Source organism: Photinus pyralis, unplaced genomic scaffold (assembly GCF_008802855.1).
Source record: "Photinus pyralis isolate 1611_PpyrPB1 unplaced genomic scaffold, Ppyr1.3 Ppyr1.4_LG4, whole genome shotgun sequence".
Classification (NCBI taxonomy): domain Eukaryota; kingdom Metazoa; phylum Arthropoda; class Insecta; order Coleoptera; family Lampyridae; genus Photinus; species Photinus pyralis.
This window is the reverse complement of record NW_022170511.1, coordinates 4,213,561-4,227,569: the sequence shown is the minus strand read 5'-3', so window position 1 is coordinate 4,227,569 and position 14,009 is coordinate 4,213,561. Positions and strand designations below refer to the sequence as shown.

Below are 14,009 nucleotides of genomic sequence, written 5' to 3'. Positions count from 1 at the left end.
TTCTGTGCTTATTCCTAATAAATTCCTCCAAATTTAAATTAAATTAAAATATTCGTACATACAGGAAACGCTTTGTTTTCAGTAGTAATAACCCGAGGACATTGATAATTGTACGAAAAAATTTCATAACAGATTTCAAAAGCTTGTTGCTTGGAAACAGACCGACGCCGTAGCGCCTACGGCGTCGGTCTGTTTCCAATAAGCAACAAGCTTGAGAAATCTGTAATGAAATTTTTGAGGATTTATCAATGTTCGAGGGTTATTCGAAAGAAAATTTTTTGCTTTTTTTAAAATAAATACAAACACAAAATTACATATTTAAAGGTGCAATTAGTAAATGAACAATTCAAAAAATTAAACGAAGACCCAGAGGTGTTAAGTTTCAATAACTGACTATATGGCTATATGGTAGAATTTCCGTTGCAGCCCTTCAGGAGTTTTTTCATCCCACAATTTGATCATTTTGGTTACTTCTGTCAAACTTAATGCTACAGAACTTTGTTTTCTTTTAGTAGGATCAGACTGCATTTTTTGCCGCGCCGCGCCCAATTTTTAAGAATCGCTAAGGGCAGTAAATACGCGAAAGTATTTATGGGCCTTTAGAGTTCCTGTGGGCTTGTGACAGCCTAAGAATCTTCAGTATTTTAGAGTTTTTAAAAACCCCTCCAGAAATTTTAAGTTTGCAAAGATATACCAAAGGTCTTCTCTGTGCCTTGAGAGCCTGTAATTGAATTTTATAGTGTTTAAATCTTTGAAAGTAGACACTTAAGTGTCTTTAAAAACCCTTAATGTGATTTAATAGGGAGGGAAACATTTTCCGAGAGCATCAAAAAGTGTCTAAGAATCTTTCAGAAAGCGTAAAGTTTTCAGGTCGAGTGGCGCAATAAAAATAATCCGGTGTTATTTTAACAAATGCTGATAAAGGTACGCTATTAAAGTGAAACTAAATTAAATGAGATAAGCAAGGCACAGATGTGCAGGTTTGAGATAAGGAACGCGACGGATGACGATGAAAAGTTAGTCGGTCGCTGTCATAATTTTGCCAATTTAAATTTGGAGAAGGTGTTACAAGAGAGAGGTTGCTGTACAGCGTGCTGTTTACAAGTAATAGAAGAGATATGTTCGTCAATGTTAAGTTAGGTTTGTACCCGAGCTGCCATTATCAACTATATCTATCGTTTTGGAATCAATACTGTAAACGGTACACGGTTGTGCGGTTTATGTTAAAATAGTTCTTTTATTTATTTATTTATTATCACCCTCTTGTTCTAGGCCCTCGACAGACTTGCGCCCAATTACAGAGTGACCCGCCTAATGCTTTTTTTAGAGGTGCCTCTGCATAAGGTCTTAAGTTGTTCTATGCTACTCCGGTATTTACCTTACGAATTAGGAAAACTGCAGGAAAACCTAATTCGGAGTAGCCGGCAGAATGCTCGAAACTGGTCTAAGGCGATTCCCATCTCTGCCACAGATGAAAAATTTACCTCAACCCAGGTTCGAACACCCGACCTCCGGATTTATAGCCCAACGCTCTATCACTAAACCATAAAGCCGGTTCTGCGAAAAGTGTGTTGTTTTCGCCACTATCTCGCATCTGTACACGCCCCAGCAAACATAAAGGAGACGGCCGACTTATACAGGGTGGTGACTTGCGTAACGCATCATAGGGATTTCAATGTAAAATTCATAACATGCGATTATTGGCTCCCCAAATTATTTTAGAGCAAAAATGTATTAAGGTTTTTTGTAGGAAAAAATTTTTTACGCCAATTAACCGTATTCGTTTTCAATTTTTTGCATAATAAAGGATAAAGGATTTGGAAAAATAAAACCTGCATCTTTTTCAATAATCTGTGATGCCATGGAAGTTTATAATACAAAAACTACGCCAATATCTGAAGGTCCGGGAAGTTAGCACCGTCATTGGAAGCACTAACGACCGGACCGGTCTCGATCGTTAGTGCTTCGTTAGTGCCTCTTAGTGCTTCATATCTTGCATCAGCGCACAAAGCCGTTTCCAAAATATAGGCACCTTCTCATGCAGCGCTGACTACCCACACTTTTTGAAAGCACTAACGACCGGACCGGTCTCGATCGTTTGTGCTTCGTTAGTGCTTCATATCTTGCATCAGCGCACAAAGCCGTTTCCAAAATATAGGCACCTTCTCATGCAGTGCTGACTACCCACACTTTGAAAGCACTAACGACCGGACCGGTCTCGATCGTTAGTGCTTCGTTAGTGCCTCTTAGTGCAGTAAATGCATTTGCCATGGAATGATTACACATACCTTATCCGTGTCTAAATTTGTATTTATTGACGCAACCGAATGTGGAAACGCTGTGCTAGATGATATACCATTCGCCATTACCGTATTTGGGAAAAGATTGATATTGCGATCTGTTGTGGCATTCATTGCCCCAAATGATCCGACAACATGCAACATAGGTCATTATGTTTGTTTCTGTAGAAGAATAGATGCAGTTTGGGAACGGTATGATGACTTGCAAAAAGACATACTTGTTGCAAGGAAGAATACCACACTTATTCCGCATTTATTGCTATATGCAATTTAATATGGAATAGAATAAGTTTTTTCAAAAGTTGCCTAAAATATTAAATGTCCTAATGTTAAATCTTAAATACGAAGTTATATGCATAAATCGACCTAAAACCGAAAAAAAATATTTTGTTCTTGATTATGGTGAAAGAATATAATTTTTATTATCTACATTTGTTCAAATAAAACCCCCATTCTAATATTAATTAGTCGTAAATTATAGACCTATAGTTGTCCCTACCATTCATTCATCCAGGAACTTAGTGCTCGTATTCTTGCTGTTCCATAGGAATTTGCATCACTGCTGCCAAAACGAACATTGTGTGAAAATCAAAGATTATTATTCGTCGTTTATTGAACATACTTTCTTCAGTAGATATCCGCCGGACTAGGGCCATGTTTCTGTCTATTGTACTTCTGATTAGTTAATTTCGCGAGTAATTTCGCGAATGGTGTATCCAAATGTGCTGAAGTTTCTCTTTGGATAGAAGAAATCTGTACTTAATAAATTATAATAATATTTATTTTCAAAAACCATGGTAAAGAAATTTTATCATTAACCCCAGCAAAAATGTTAGCACTATAGGTCCAAACAGCTGAGTGAGGGTCATCAGCACTGCATCAGATGGTGCCTATATTTTGGAACGGCTTTATACGATTATGCAAGATATGGAGCACTAAGAAACACTAACGAAGCACAAAACGATCGACACCGGTCCGGTCGTTAGTGCTTTCAAAAAGTGTGGGTAGTCAGCACTGCATGAGAAGGTGCCTATATTTTGGAAACGGCTTTGTGCGCTGATGCAAGATATGAAGCACTAAGAGGCACTAACGAAGCACTAACGATCGAGACCGGTCCGGTCGTTAGTGCTTTCAAAAAGTGTGGGTAGTCAGCACTGCATGAGAAGGTGCCTATATTTTGGAAACGGCTTTGTGCGCTGATGCAAGATATGAAGCACTAAGAGGCACTAACGAAGCACTAACGATCGAACCGGTCCGGTCGTTAGTGCTTTCAAAAAGTGTGGGTAGTCAGCACTGCATGAGAAAGGTGCCTATATTTTGGAAACGGCTTTGTGCGCTGATGCAAGATATGAAGCACTAAGAGGCACTAACGAAGCACTAACGATCGAGACCGGTCCGGTCGTTAGTGCTTTCAAAAAGTGTGGGTAGTCAGCACTGCATGAGAAGGTGCCTATATTTTGGAAACGGCTTTGTGTGCTGATGCAAGATATGAAGCACTAAGAGGCACTAACGAAGCGCTAACGATCGACACCGGTCCGGTCGTTAGTGCTTCCAATGACGGTGCTAACTTCCCGGACCTAATATCTGACATGCCGTGGAATGTCTGCTATAAAACAAATCAAATTCTATCAAAAAGTATTATATTTAGAACAGCGAATTCATAATGAAAGACCAAATTACTAAAAACGGTTTCCTAATATAACAATTTACAATAAATGTTCGAATAACTCACCATCAACTGCAAGACAGTAACCAAGTCGATCATAAAATCCATTTCTAACTGCTGCTACTTCATACCTGGATCTCTTTTTGTTTTAGAAAATTCCATGGCATCGCAGATTATTGAAAAAGATGCGGGTTTTATTTTTCCAATTTTCCGTCTTTATATGAAAAAAAAATGAAAACTAATACGGTGGTTTGGCGTAAAAAAATTTTTTCTACAAAAAAACCTTAATACATTTTTGCTCTAAAATAATTTGGGGACCCAATAATCGCATGTTATGAATTTTACATTGAAATCCCTATGATGCGTCACGCAAGTCACCACCCTGTATAGTAAACTGAAGGTGCTGGCAAAATAATCCTCACCGGCCCCGCTCAAGTCAGTTGTGGCATTTTGATTAAATTTTAGCCACACGTAACACTGCGGTGGGCCATTGACGAACATTTCGCATTTCAATTGCAACTGTCCTATACACACTCTTCATGAAAATTTAACAGCATTTCCGGAACTTCAACTTTTGGTTTAATCAGCGTTAAGATTTTCCAGTGTTTCGGAACCCAGCTGGAACCTGAGATCAATATTTTTTTTTAGTTAGAAAAATTGAAGTTTTTAGGAAAATGAGGGCTTTGTTATAATTTTTAAGTGTTATTTGGTTCGTGGCCATTTCACACAGCATTAATTATTTGGCGCCCAACGTGGAGCATTGCACATAGTATACGATAGACAAGTGTAGCGAAGGCAGAGCGACGCCATTAAACTTCGGCTGTAAAATCGCGCGAATGCGTGATAAAGAAAATATGTGAGAAATGCAAGGAGTCGAGAAAGGCGGACTTGATAACGTGTCATAAGCTCATAACTGAGTTTTGCTCCTTTTTTACACTTTCTCTGCGTGTTTATAGTTTTTCAGGGGTGACTTGTAAACAATAATTAATTAGAGTACCGAAAATAACGGGTAGGTATACCTACCTAACCACTGTTATATGTGAAAATAACCCCCAGAAGGTGTCTGTTTTTCGTTCCTGTTGGTAAAGTAACCCTTTGGTAGAAATTGTTTCCACCTGACGATAAAGAGCTAACAGTAACCTCTAAAGATTTTCAATTCAGGATTTATAGGGTGTAAGAACGCGCGATCACTATAGCAATTTCTTGATTCACATCCTGCAGACCGGTAGAAATTTTGTATTTGCCTAAAGTAATAATCGTCGAAACTTATCGCGGTGCGTTGGGAATAAGTCGCGAGTTGCCTCTATACGTTAGATCACTCTGTAATTGGGCGCAAGCCTGTTGAAGGCCCAGAACAAAAAAGGGATAATAAATAAATATTAGTCCAAGAAATTGTTTTATTTCACTGGCATATCATGTGGTCTGGGTGCATTTTCTACTGAAACCACTTTGTCAAGTGAATTGGAAACGGTACCTTTGTTATTATTCATTTATAAAAAATGTTACCTTTTCTTGACAAAATTTGCACTTTTCGAAATGTACCTAAATCATTTTGATGTAGGTATACCCAACCGTTTTAAACACTGTATAAGAAATTCCTCTTCTGAAAAGGACACGGCGCAGATCTTTGATTTCGAGAAGGAAATACGCCCTATTCATCTATTGCTTCTACCTTTAGTATGTTGCTTTTTATTTCTCTTTTTTTTAAGCTCTTTTTTGCGCGTTAAAAGTTTTTATTGTTTTTGTTTTTTTCTTAATTTTTTTTCTTGATAATCTTTATAGGTATCCGGTTTTTCACATTCATGTGTAGGTACTCTTCATCATTTTGAGTCATTTCGCTTGCTTAGACCTCTTTTGGTCTCGGAACGTCCAATACAAGTTCTGTAATTGGGCAACTTTTTTTTAATTTGACCATCCTGTAACTTCTGTGTGTTTCCCCAGAGATCCCCAGTGTATAAACGTATCAGTCCTGCATTCAAAGCGATTCATTATTCCGGCACGAAAGCGTTTGATTGTGTTAGGTACACTTCAGTTCCCAAAACTCACTAGAACGAAGCGCGGCGTCGCGTCGCGAAGCGCAGCGGAACGGATTTTATTTAAAACATGAGAGTGCGCACATTTGTCGGAAGAGCAGCAATCGGCGCAACGAAGCGACAGTTTTCTGTTTCTTCGCATAAAGCGGAAATTATAAACAGATCTTCCTCATCAGAGGACACAATTGTTAAATGAAGATTAGGATAACAGATGACAGTGCCGCACCGCGCTCTATGTGCGTTTAAGCACGGAAATGCGCTTCGCGGCGTATCGCCCCAGTGAGGGGTAGGTACTTTTAATAGGTACAAAGCATTTTAATATTAAGCTAAAATTCAATATTTGGGCAATAATCCATTTATAGCAGCTTATTGGTTTCAATATTGGCGTGAATGTATTTGCCCTTATACTGTTTACAGGTGCAGAACTCAAAGTTCTGGGGACTTATCACGTTACAGGAGCAAAATAGAAGTGTCCAAAATTAGGTTTAGGTTTAGTATAATTATTTCTGGGTTAAAAATGCATTCGCCCTTGATCTATAGAATTCAATAATCATATTGCTAAAAGTTTATTTGTATGTAATATATAATTTTCATTTTAATGCTTTGTGAATAAACATTGTTAGGTACAGAAAAATATCACAATTGGTAAAAATCATGAGATATTCATCAATCATGCCCAGTTTCACAAAACCTGATCGAAATTTCAATTTTAGAAGAATTGAGATTGTTTCACATTTTAGAAACTTACCTACCCGTATCAAATTGGTATTTTTGTTTAGTTGTAACTTACAGTTACACCACATCAGACTAGAATTTGATTGTCTAATTTCACAACAAAAATGATAAGCCAGTTACAGCTTAAATGTCAATTAAACTTAAAACTTTAATCAGCTTTTGTGAAATTTCATATTTAAAGTCGTTTTGAACTTATAAATAAGTGAATAATCCAAATTTGAAAGTATCATAGTCATGTTAAAATTAATGCAATTCAAATTGGTCCCGAAATACATATGGAATTTCTTCTATCATATCCGAACACACCATGCCTCTTCCTTTCTTCAAAAATCCTCTACTATTACACTCTCTAGTTAACCGGCAAGCAGCGAAACATGCAATCATCGCACGATCGTCATGAAGTACATCTGGTTCCATACTATGTTGTAAAGTCCATGTATAAAATGTAGCTAAAGCACCGGCTAGCAAATCACCTTGTCCACCACATCTCCTACCAGAACCGCCACCAACAACTTTAATTGTTTTTGCATAATCCATGATTTGGTCTTCAGCTCCTTTACGTAATATAGTTATTGTATTTCCTAAGGCAAGTATGGCTTTATTATCATTCTTTTCAGTTCCCTTTTCTTCGCCCACAAGACGTGCGTATTCGGCGGCATTTGGTGTTAATATTACGCCCGGTGCTGGATAATCCTTTATAAGGTCACGTTCCTGAGTAACCAGAAATAAACCATCGGCATCAATCACTAAAGGTTTCTTGTCACCTCTGCAAATACCAATAATCTCTCTGATTACATCAAAAGTCGACGGTTCGCGACCCAATCCAGGTCCTATTAAAATAACATGAAGCCTTTCAAGCCAGGGCCTAATTTTCTTAACCGCTTCTTTGTCATCCAATAAAGGATGAACAATTAATTCGGGACTGTACGACTTTATCACCGGTCCCGCTTCTCTAGAACAAAAGACGTGCACTAAATCTGCGCCAACTTTCAAGGAACTAATTGCGGCAAAATACGGAGCACCCGTGTACTCGAGAGAACCGCCGAATACACCTATCCGGCCTGCTTGACCCTTATGTCGCGAATCGTCTAAGGGGGGTGCCAGTCGCTTCGACGTGTAAGCAAAACTAAGCTCGTCCATTTTCGCACTAAAAAATTTCGCTAGAAAATTAAGGTTGCCTTTTATAGTAGTTGAAGCAAAGATCGCTCGTCTAGGCACAATAAAACTACTTATCATTTTCTCACCGTAACAAATTTATAAATTAGTCCCCTCCATTAAGGTCAAGAAACCACAAGTGTAGACTACAATACGATGTGGTTGAATAATAGGGGCTTAATCGTAAATATTTTCTATTTTTCTATCTACCTATGTTTATGTTGGCAAAGTTTATGGTTTAATTATTTATATTTTCGAACATAACCTTGAATTCGGCAAAATAAATCCAGTGGCGTACGAATGAAAATCTATGCACTTTATGGTCAATTCGGAACTGCGGAACCTTGAAAGAAGCAAATCCGGAGACTAAAATTGTTGGGAAGGCAACTTGTGTCAAAATGTTGATTTACCGTTAAGCACTTCTTTTTACGTTGCAAAATGAAATAGGAATGGGTAGGTATATAACATTAAACTCATCCCCTGAATACAGATTTAATTAGATATTATAGTTATACCATATTGAATTTAGTTACATTACAAATTCAATGATTACCATACTATGTACACGATGTCCATAGGATATCCAGTTGTTCTGCAAGACAAATTAAGGATATAAGATAGATATCCAGTGAACATACTTTATTGAATGCCTATGGATAAAAGGGGCCTTTTTAAATACTAAACTGACTATTCTATTCTATACGGTTTTAGTCCATATAGGGTGGTGGTGAAAGGACGTAGTTTTTGCGTAAGTCTGATTAACCTAGGTATAGACGACGCTTTTTAGTGGGCAACACAACACAACCGGCCGTTTAGTTTGGTACCTAGTCCATAGAAGGTGCTAATGAGAACCATCCATTTAATCTAGGGAAAATAATAAAGGAATTTGACATTTTCAGTTTTTCTGTTATATTTAAGTTATTATCAAAAATTTGACATGCATTTTGTAAGTCACAAAAAGGAGCAACTTTGCCCCGATTTGATCATACAAAACAAAATTACCTGCCGGCCTGTGTGGCGTGGAAGCGCGAATCTGCGTTTGAGCATGGATATTTGTAACGTATAGCCGGTTGGGTTGGGTTGGTAAAGTAGCCTTGGCTGAAACCTCGCCCACTCACAAATAAATAAAATATATACGAGCCCTAACACATAAATATTCGGACACTCAAAATTTTACAAATGTTGTAATTTAAAAATCATTGTACCTATGTTTATTTATTTTTTTTCTTACTATAGTTATACATTAAACATATTTAGTAACTGTAATTTTATATTTTGTTGCAAAATTAATTAATTTCAACTGTCAAATAACACAAAACACCATAAAATCAGAATTTAAAGTGACACAAAAATGTTCGGACACCATCCCTTCACAATTAGTTACATCCCCTTTGGCTTTAATAACAGCTTGGATTCGTGTAGGCATGGTCGTCACAAGAGCTTTACATTGATCGATGCCAAAGGTATCCCAAATACTTGCAGATGTGTTCCACACTGACTCCCTGTACTGCGCAAACGCAAGCGCGCTAAAATTTGAATTTGTGTACAGCTGTCAAGTGTAAGGGGTAATTAATATACACATAACCTGCAAACGTTATAATTGAAGATAATTTAGCTTACCTGCTTACCTAGTATATGTAGTAGGTATATAAAAATGCCATGTTATCAAGATGAATTTTGTTGTTATCTACATTTGGAGTGTATGGTCATAGAATATGCCAAAAATAAATATATAAAATAAATAAACAATAAACTTATAATGCATATTTCTATATAAGATATCTGCGGATTTATTGACATTGGACTGGTTTTATTTTTTTTTCGATTTAATTTTAAAAATGCTAGATGTCCGAACATTTATGTGTTAGGGCTCGTACATTAGCAAAATGATCTTTGACATTAGGTAAAAAAACTGCAATAACTGCAGCTCTGCTCACTTAATAAACCCCATCACAAAATTTAGTTATAAGCACATTGTTTCTTTTAAACCATTTACAAACACAAGAACAAAAATAAATTGTAAATATATTTACAATACATGTTACAGTTGCAGATAATATAACATAAATATCCAAATAGTAAAAAACTATAAAACAAGATGGGTTGTTCCTTGATTTTTCTAAACTACACCTAACGGTATATAACATTGCTTACAAATATCACAGCAATATAAAATTGGGAATGTTTAATACAAATTATTGATTAAGTACACCTTTTTAGCTCAAAGACGATATGGATAAATTGAAATAGTAAAAATATATGGTTCCCACAGTTTTTTTTTAAATTACAAATATTTCATGCAGGACCGACACTATCCCACTCAGCCATCATCTTCAAATTCAAATTTTCAAATCTCCACTTCTGCGTTTTCGAGGAATTATCGCAACTACTTACATATAACCTCTTTGCACCAGGGTCACAATCCAAGCATCTTGGGTTACCACCATGGACTAACCACTGCTTATCCTATAAGCAAGTCAAAACAGCTTAAAAGCGCCCACAACTGAACCAAACACTTACAACATCATACTTCCAATACTGATTACCTTTCGAGCCATGACAAGGATATAATACAATGTCTGCCTTCTCACCCGGATCGGAAACATCCCAGCACAGTGTTCGCCCAGATGGCCGTATATCCTTGTGCCATGTCAGCGTGAAATTTTGTTCCCCACTGTTTTTGGTTCCCTTAATACATTCCTTTAAATTGATAACTTGGTCTCGTGATTTATGTTCCGAATCAACACATAATTCCGGAACACCAATATTACGTATCTACAAGGCAGAAGCTGTGTAGTCAGATAGTCAGAAAAATAAAAAAATTTTTCGTTGGGCCACATAAATTAATTGATGTAAAGAAATCAAAAATACTTCAGCATAATTTGAACTGGCATCATTTCAAGCAAACATCCACAATATATTTACCTCACCAGATCCAAAATCGTCTGGTTCAATTGGAGGGTATTTTAAAGGTAAATCAAAAGCAATTTCTGTCATAAACCATTTGAAAGGTTTACACTTCAGTTTCTTCCTCAGAGCTTTCTGTTCAGTTAGATCTCCAGGATCTAAATCTCTATAATGTGGCCTTCGTTTATACAAATACTCTGCGTACTCATCCATCCAAACTTCAGCAACTCGTTTGTAATTCTAAAACCGAGAGTTGCACAAAACAGTGACACTAATTCATTTATAGTTATCCCAACACAACCACATAAACCAACAATGTACGTCGAATAACTGTAAATGAACAACAATAACGTGAGATTTATGATACCTTTCCAACAAAATCTCCACGGCCTGGATTTGGAAAGGGCGCATATTTTCTATAAATATGACCCACTCGTGAGCAAGGCGCGTCAACCATTTGACCGCCACATTGCCATATTTTAAAGCTCAACTCGTACTGTTCGCCACCCCAAATATCCAAACCCTCATCATACCCACCCAACTCAAAAAAAAATTGTCTACTTATAGCAAATAGTCCACCGGCCATAACTGGGCTTCTAAAATACAACACAAATCACCTACAAATTAAGAAGCAAAATGTGTACTACTTAAATGGATCTGTTGGGTGTTGCAAATCTTCTGGTAAAAGTGGAAGGCGCTTATAAAAGAATTCCCAGTCGAAAGCACCTCTAGCACCTTCATCTTGTGCGCGATATTCAAAAGTTTCGTACTGAATAACATCAATGAACGGACAGACGCAAGTTCTGTAATCTTGAGCAATTGGTTCTAAAATATGCATTTATAGTAGTCGAAACCAAATCCAAAAGACAGATGATGCTTGTATAAAAATAAATTTTTTAAACGTATCTAAACTAAGGGTGGAATTCATAGATATTACTTAAGTTACACTTACACTTTACTCATACTTAGCGCGTACTTAGTGGTATTCAAAGATATAGTTAAGGTGACGCATGACATTATTGCTATAGTAACGCGCGAAATTCGGACAGATACTAGCAGTAAATATAAGTTCCACTTAAACAAAACTAAGTGTGCACTTAGTAAAGTGTAAGTCTAACTTAAGTAATGTCTATGAATTCCACCGTAACTCTTGTATTTAGATTGTCTATCTAATGTTGTATGACCTTTGCATTCACCTAATAAAGGAGGTAGCCAGTTAACGTTAGCTTCTGTATGCGAATCTAAAAATATCAATACTGATGCGGTGGCAATTTTGGCGCCGGCCATTCTAGCTCTAATCAGTCCCATTCTATCTGGCAAATGTATCACCTTCACCTTCGTTAAATTAACTGCTACATAATCATCTAAAGGTTTCTTACTAAATTCTAAAATTGCAATTGTTATTTTGACAAAATTTCTTAGACCATATAGTACATGGACTGCTAATTGTCACTAAAATATGGTCAAGGACATCGTCTGGGTATGTGAGTTTCAGGGTAAACGAGTCTGTCCGAAGTTGTCCGATTAGGCACGATTTAAAACTGTCAACCTATAAATTAACAAACGTCAATTAATTTATCGTCTATATATGCCAAAAAAAGCAAACCTATTTTTATTTGTGGACGTATAGAAGACAATCAAGAGTATTTAAAGCTTCCCGTACTACGCGATTACTATAAAAGCTACTCTTTACACGATCCGAGTGGTATTTACACGACTTTAGTTTACCCTGAGATTCACATACCCACGACTACAGTGCCCTCTATCCGTGACCACCCATTTTGTATTGAAAGCATAGGGCTAATAGCAGTCCATGTACTATATGGTCTAAGCAAAATTTACTCAAACGGCTTACCTTTTGAGCTAAAATCGTCCACAAGAATCACTTCCTTGAGGAGATGAGGTGGGGAACGGTTTATAACACTATACGCAGTACGCAACAATGTTGTCCAGTGCTCATTATGGAATGGCACAATAACGCTAACGGTATCCAAATTTCGTAGGTATTTTTTATTGCGACATCTACGAAAGTTTTGTAGTTAATGAATGCGAATATTCTCAAAAAAATACCCTTTATGTCTAATATCAGGTACGGCTCGTTCTAAAGATATTTTATCACTTAAGGCACCGTTAAACCCATTAACTTTATATAGCTTGTCGTATTCATCTGAATCTGCCGCAGTTAAATAAGCAGGCTTTCCCTGTTCACCAGTTCCTTTTCGCATGGAATCCCTCTTTATTGCCTCATAGTCATGCCAGTCAATTTTAGTGTTATCCGTTTTAATCACTCGTGGCTCCTATAACTCGTAAGGTAGACACAAGTGTATGTATCGAATAAATACCTCAGGAGCGACAGGTAATGGTCCACTTTCATCTTTTAGATATAGAGCCTCAGATCCAGAGGAAGTCGCATGTCGAAGTGATTTAAATAAAATAACAGTGACAATTGAAGTAATACCTGCCAAAGTTAAGAACTTAAATACGCTTTTTACATTCCTTTTCATCTTCAATTAGAATGCGTCGTTACGTCAACGCTGATAACGCTTTTAAAGCCACGAAGCATTATTGGAAGTTTTATGTTTACACTGAGAGGTGAGCATAACCTAAAATTCATATTATCAGGATGAGACGTGAGGTTTTCACAATTTCAGCGGTACGAGATAAAAATAAGTGTTTGTTTAATTTTCATTTTAGCAACCTTCTGTTCATTTTTTGTTTGCGACTTTTGACAAGTGAAAGTGAAAGGAACCAGAGACACCGAGGCCGAGCCACGGACAAGTTGGCGCGTCAACATTGCAATGTTGCCAATGCAGTTTAAATTTCTGTAATACTAGAGTTTGCGAGAATATTTGAGGTGCTTCTTTTAATAGTTATCCCTCTTCATCGCGGAATTAAAGGTCATTACTTTTATTATACTTAACAAATATAATAGATATGCAGGGCGAGTTGCAACAAATTTAATTGATGTTTAAACTATCTATTTTAATCCATAGTAAAACTGAATTTATAGTTCCGTACCCGCAACGCCGTACCGTAACGTTTGGAATTAGACCCTACTTGTTGCGCGTGAACATTTATAGTTCGCGTTAACGTTGCGTTAGAACGGTTACGGTACGTAGGAAATGCCCAAATCTTATTTCTTACGGTCAATCGTGCTAACACGCTTGTCTTCGGTAGTACTCGGATAATTCAAACAGTTGAGTTTATCCTGAC

The 14,009-nt window shown here is 37.0% G+C and overlaps 2 protein-coding genes across 2 annotated transcripts; both read right to left on the bottom strand.

Annotated features, from left to right (window-relative positions):
* Window positions 1-6,926: 6,926 nt before the first annotated feature.
* LOC116168687 (ATP-dependent (S)-NAD(P)H-hydrate dehydratase) lies at window positions 6,927-8,161 on the bottom strand. The gene is made up of 2 exons (XM_031484637.1): window positions 7,979-8,161; window positions 6,927-7,881 (listed from the first exon to the last, which is right to left on the bottom strand). The coding sequence occupies exon 2, from the start codon at window positions 7,872-7,874 to the stop codon at window positions 6,978-6,980; it is 897 nt and encodes a 298-aa protein (XP_031340497.1). The 5' UTR covers window positions 7,875-7,881; window positions 7,979-8,161; the 3' UTR covers window positions 6,927-6,977.
* A 1,735-nt stretch (window positions 8,162-9,896) lies between these two features.
* On the bottom strand, window positions 9,897-13,566 carry LOC116168681 (N-acetylgalactosaminyltransferase 6-like). Its single transcript, XM_031484626.1, has 9 exons — window positions 13,139-13,566; window positions 12,867-13,093; window positions 12,652-12,818; window positions 11,993-12,181; window positions 11,444-11,621; window positions 11,164-11,392; window positions 10,815-11,036; window positions 10,410-10,664; window positions 9,897-10,355 (listed from the first exon to the last, which is right to left on the bottom strand). The coding sequence occupies exons 1-9, from the start codon at window positions 13,298-13,300 to the stop codon at window positions 10,185-10,187; spliced, it is 1,800 nt and encodes a 599-aa protein (XP_031340486.1). The 5' UTR covers window positions 13,301-13,566; the 3' UTR covers window positions 9,897-10,184.
* Window positions 13,567-14,009: the final 443 nt, after the last annotated feature.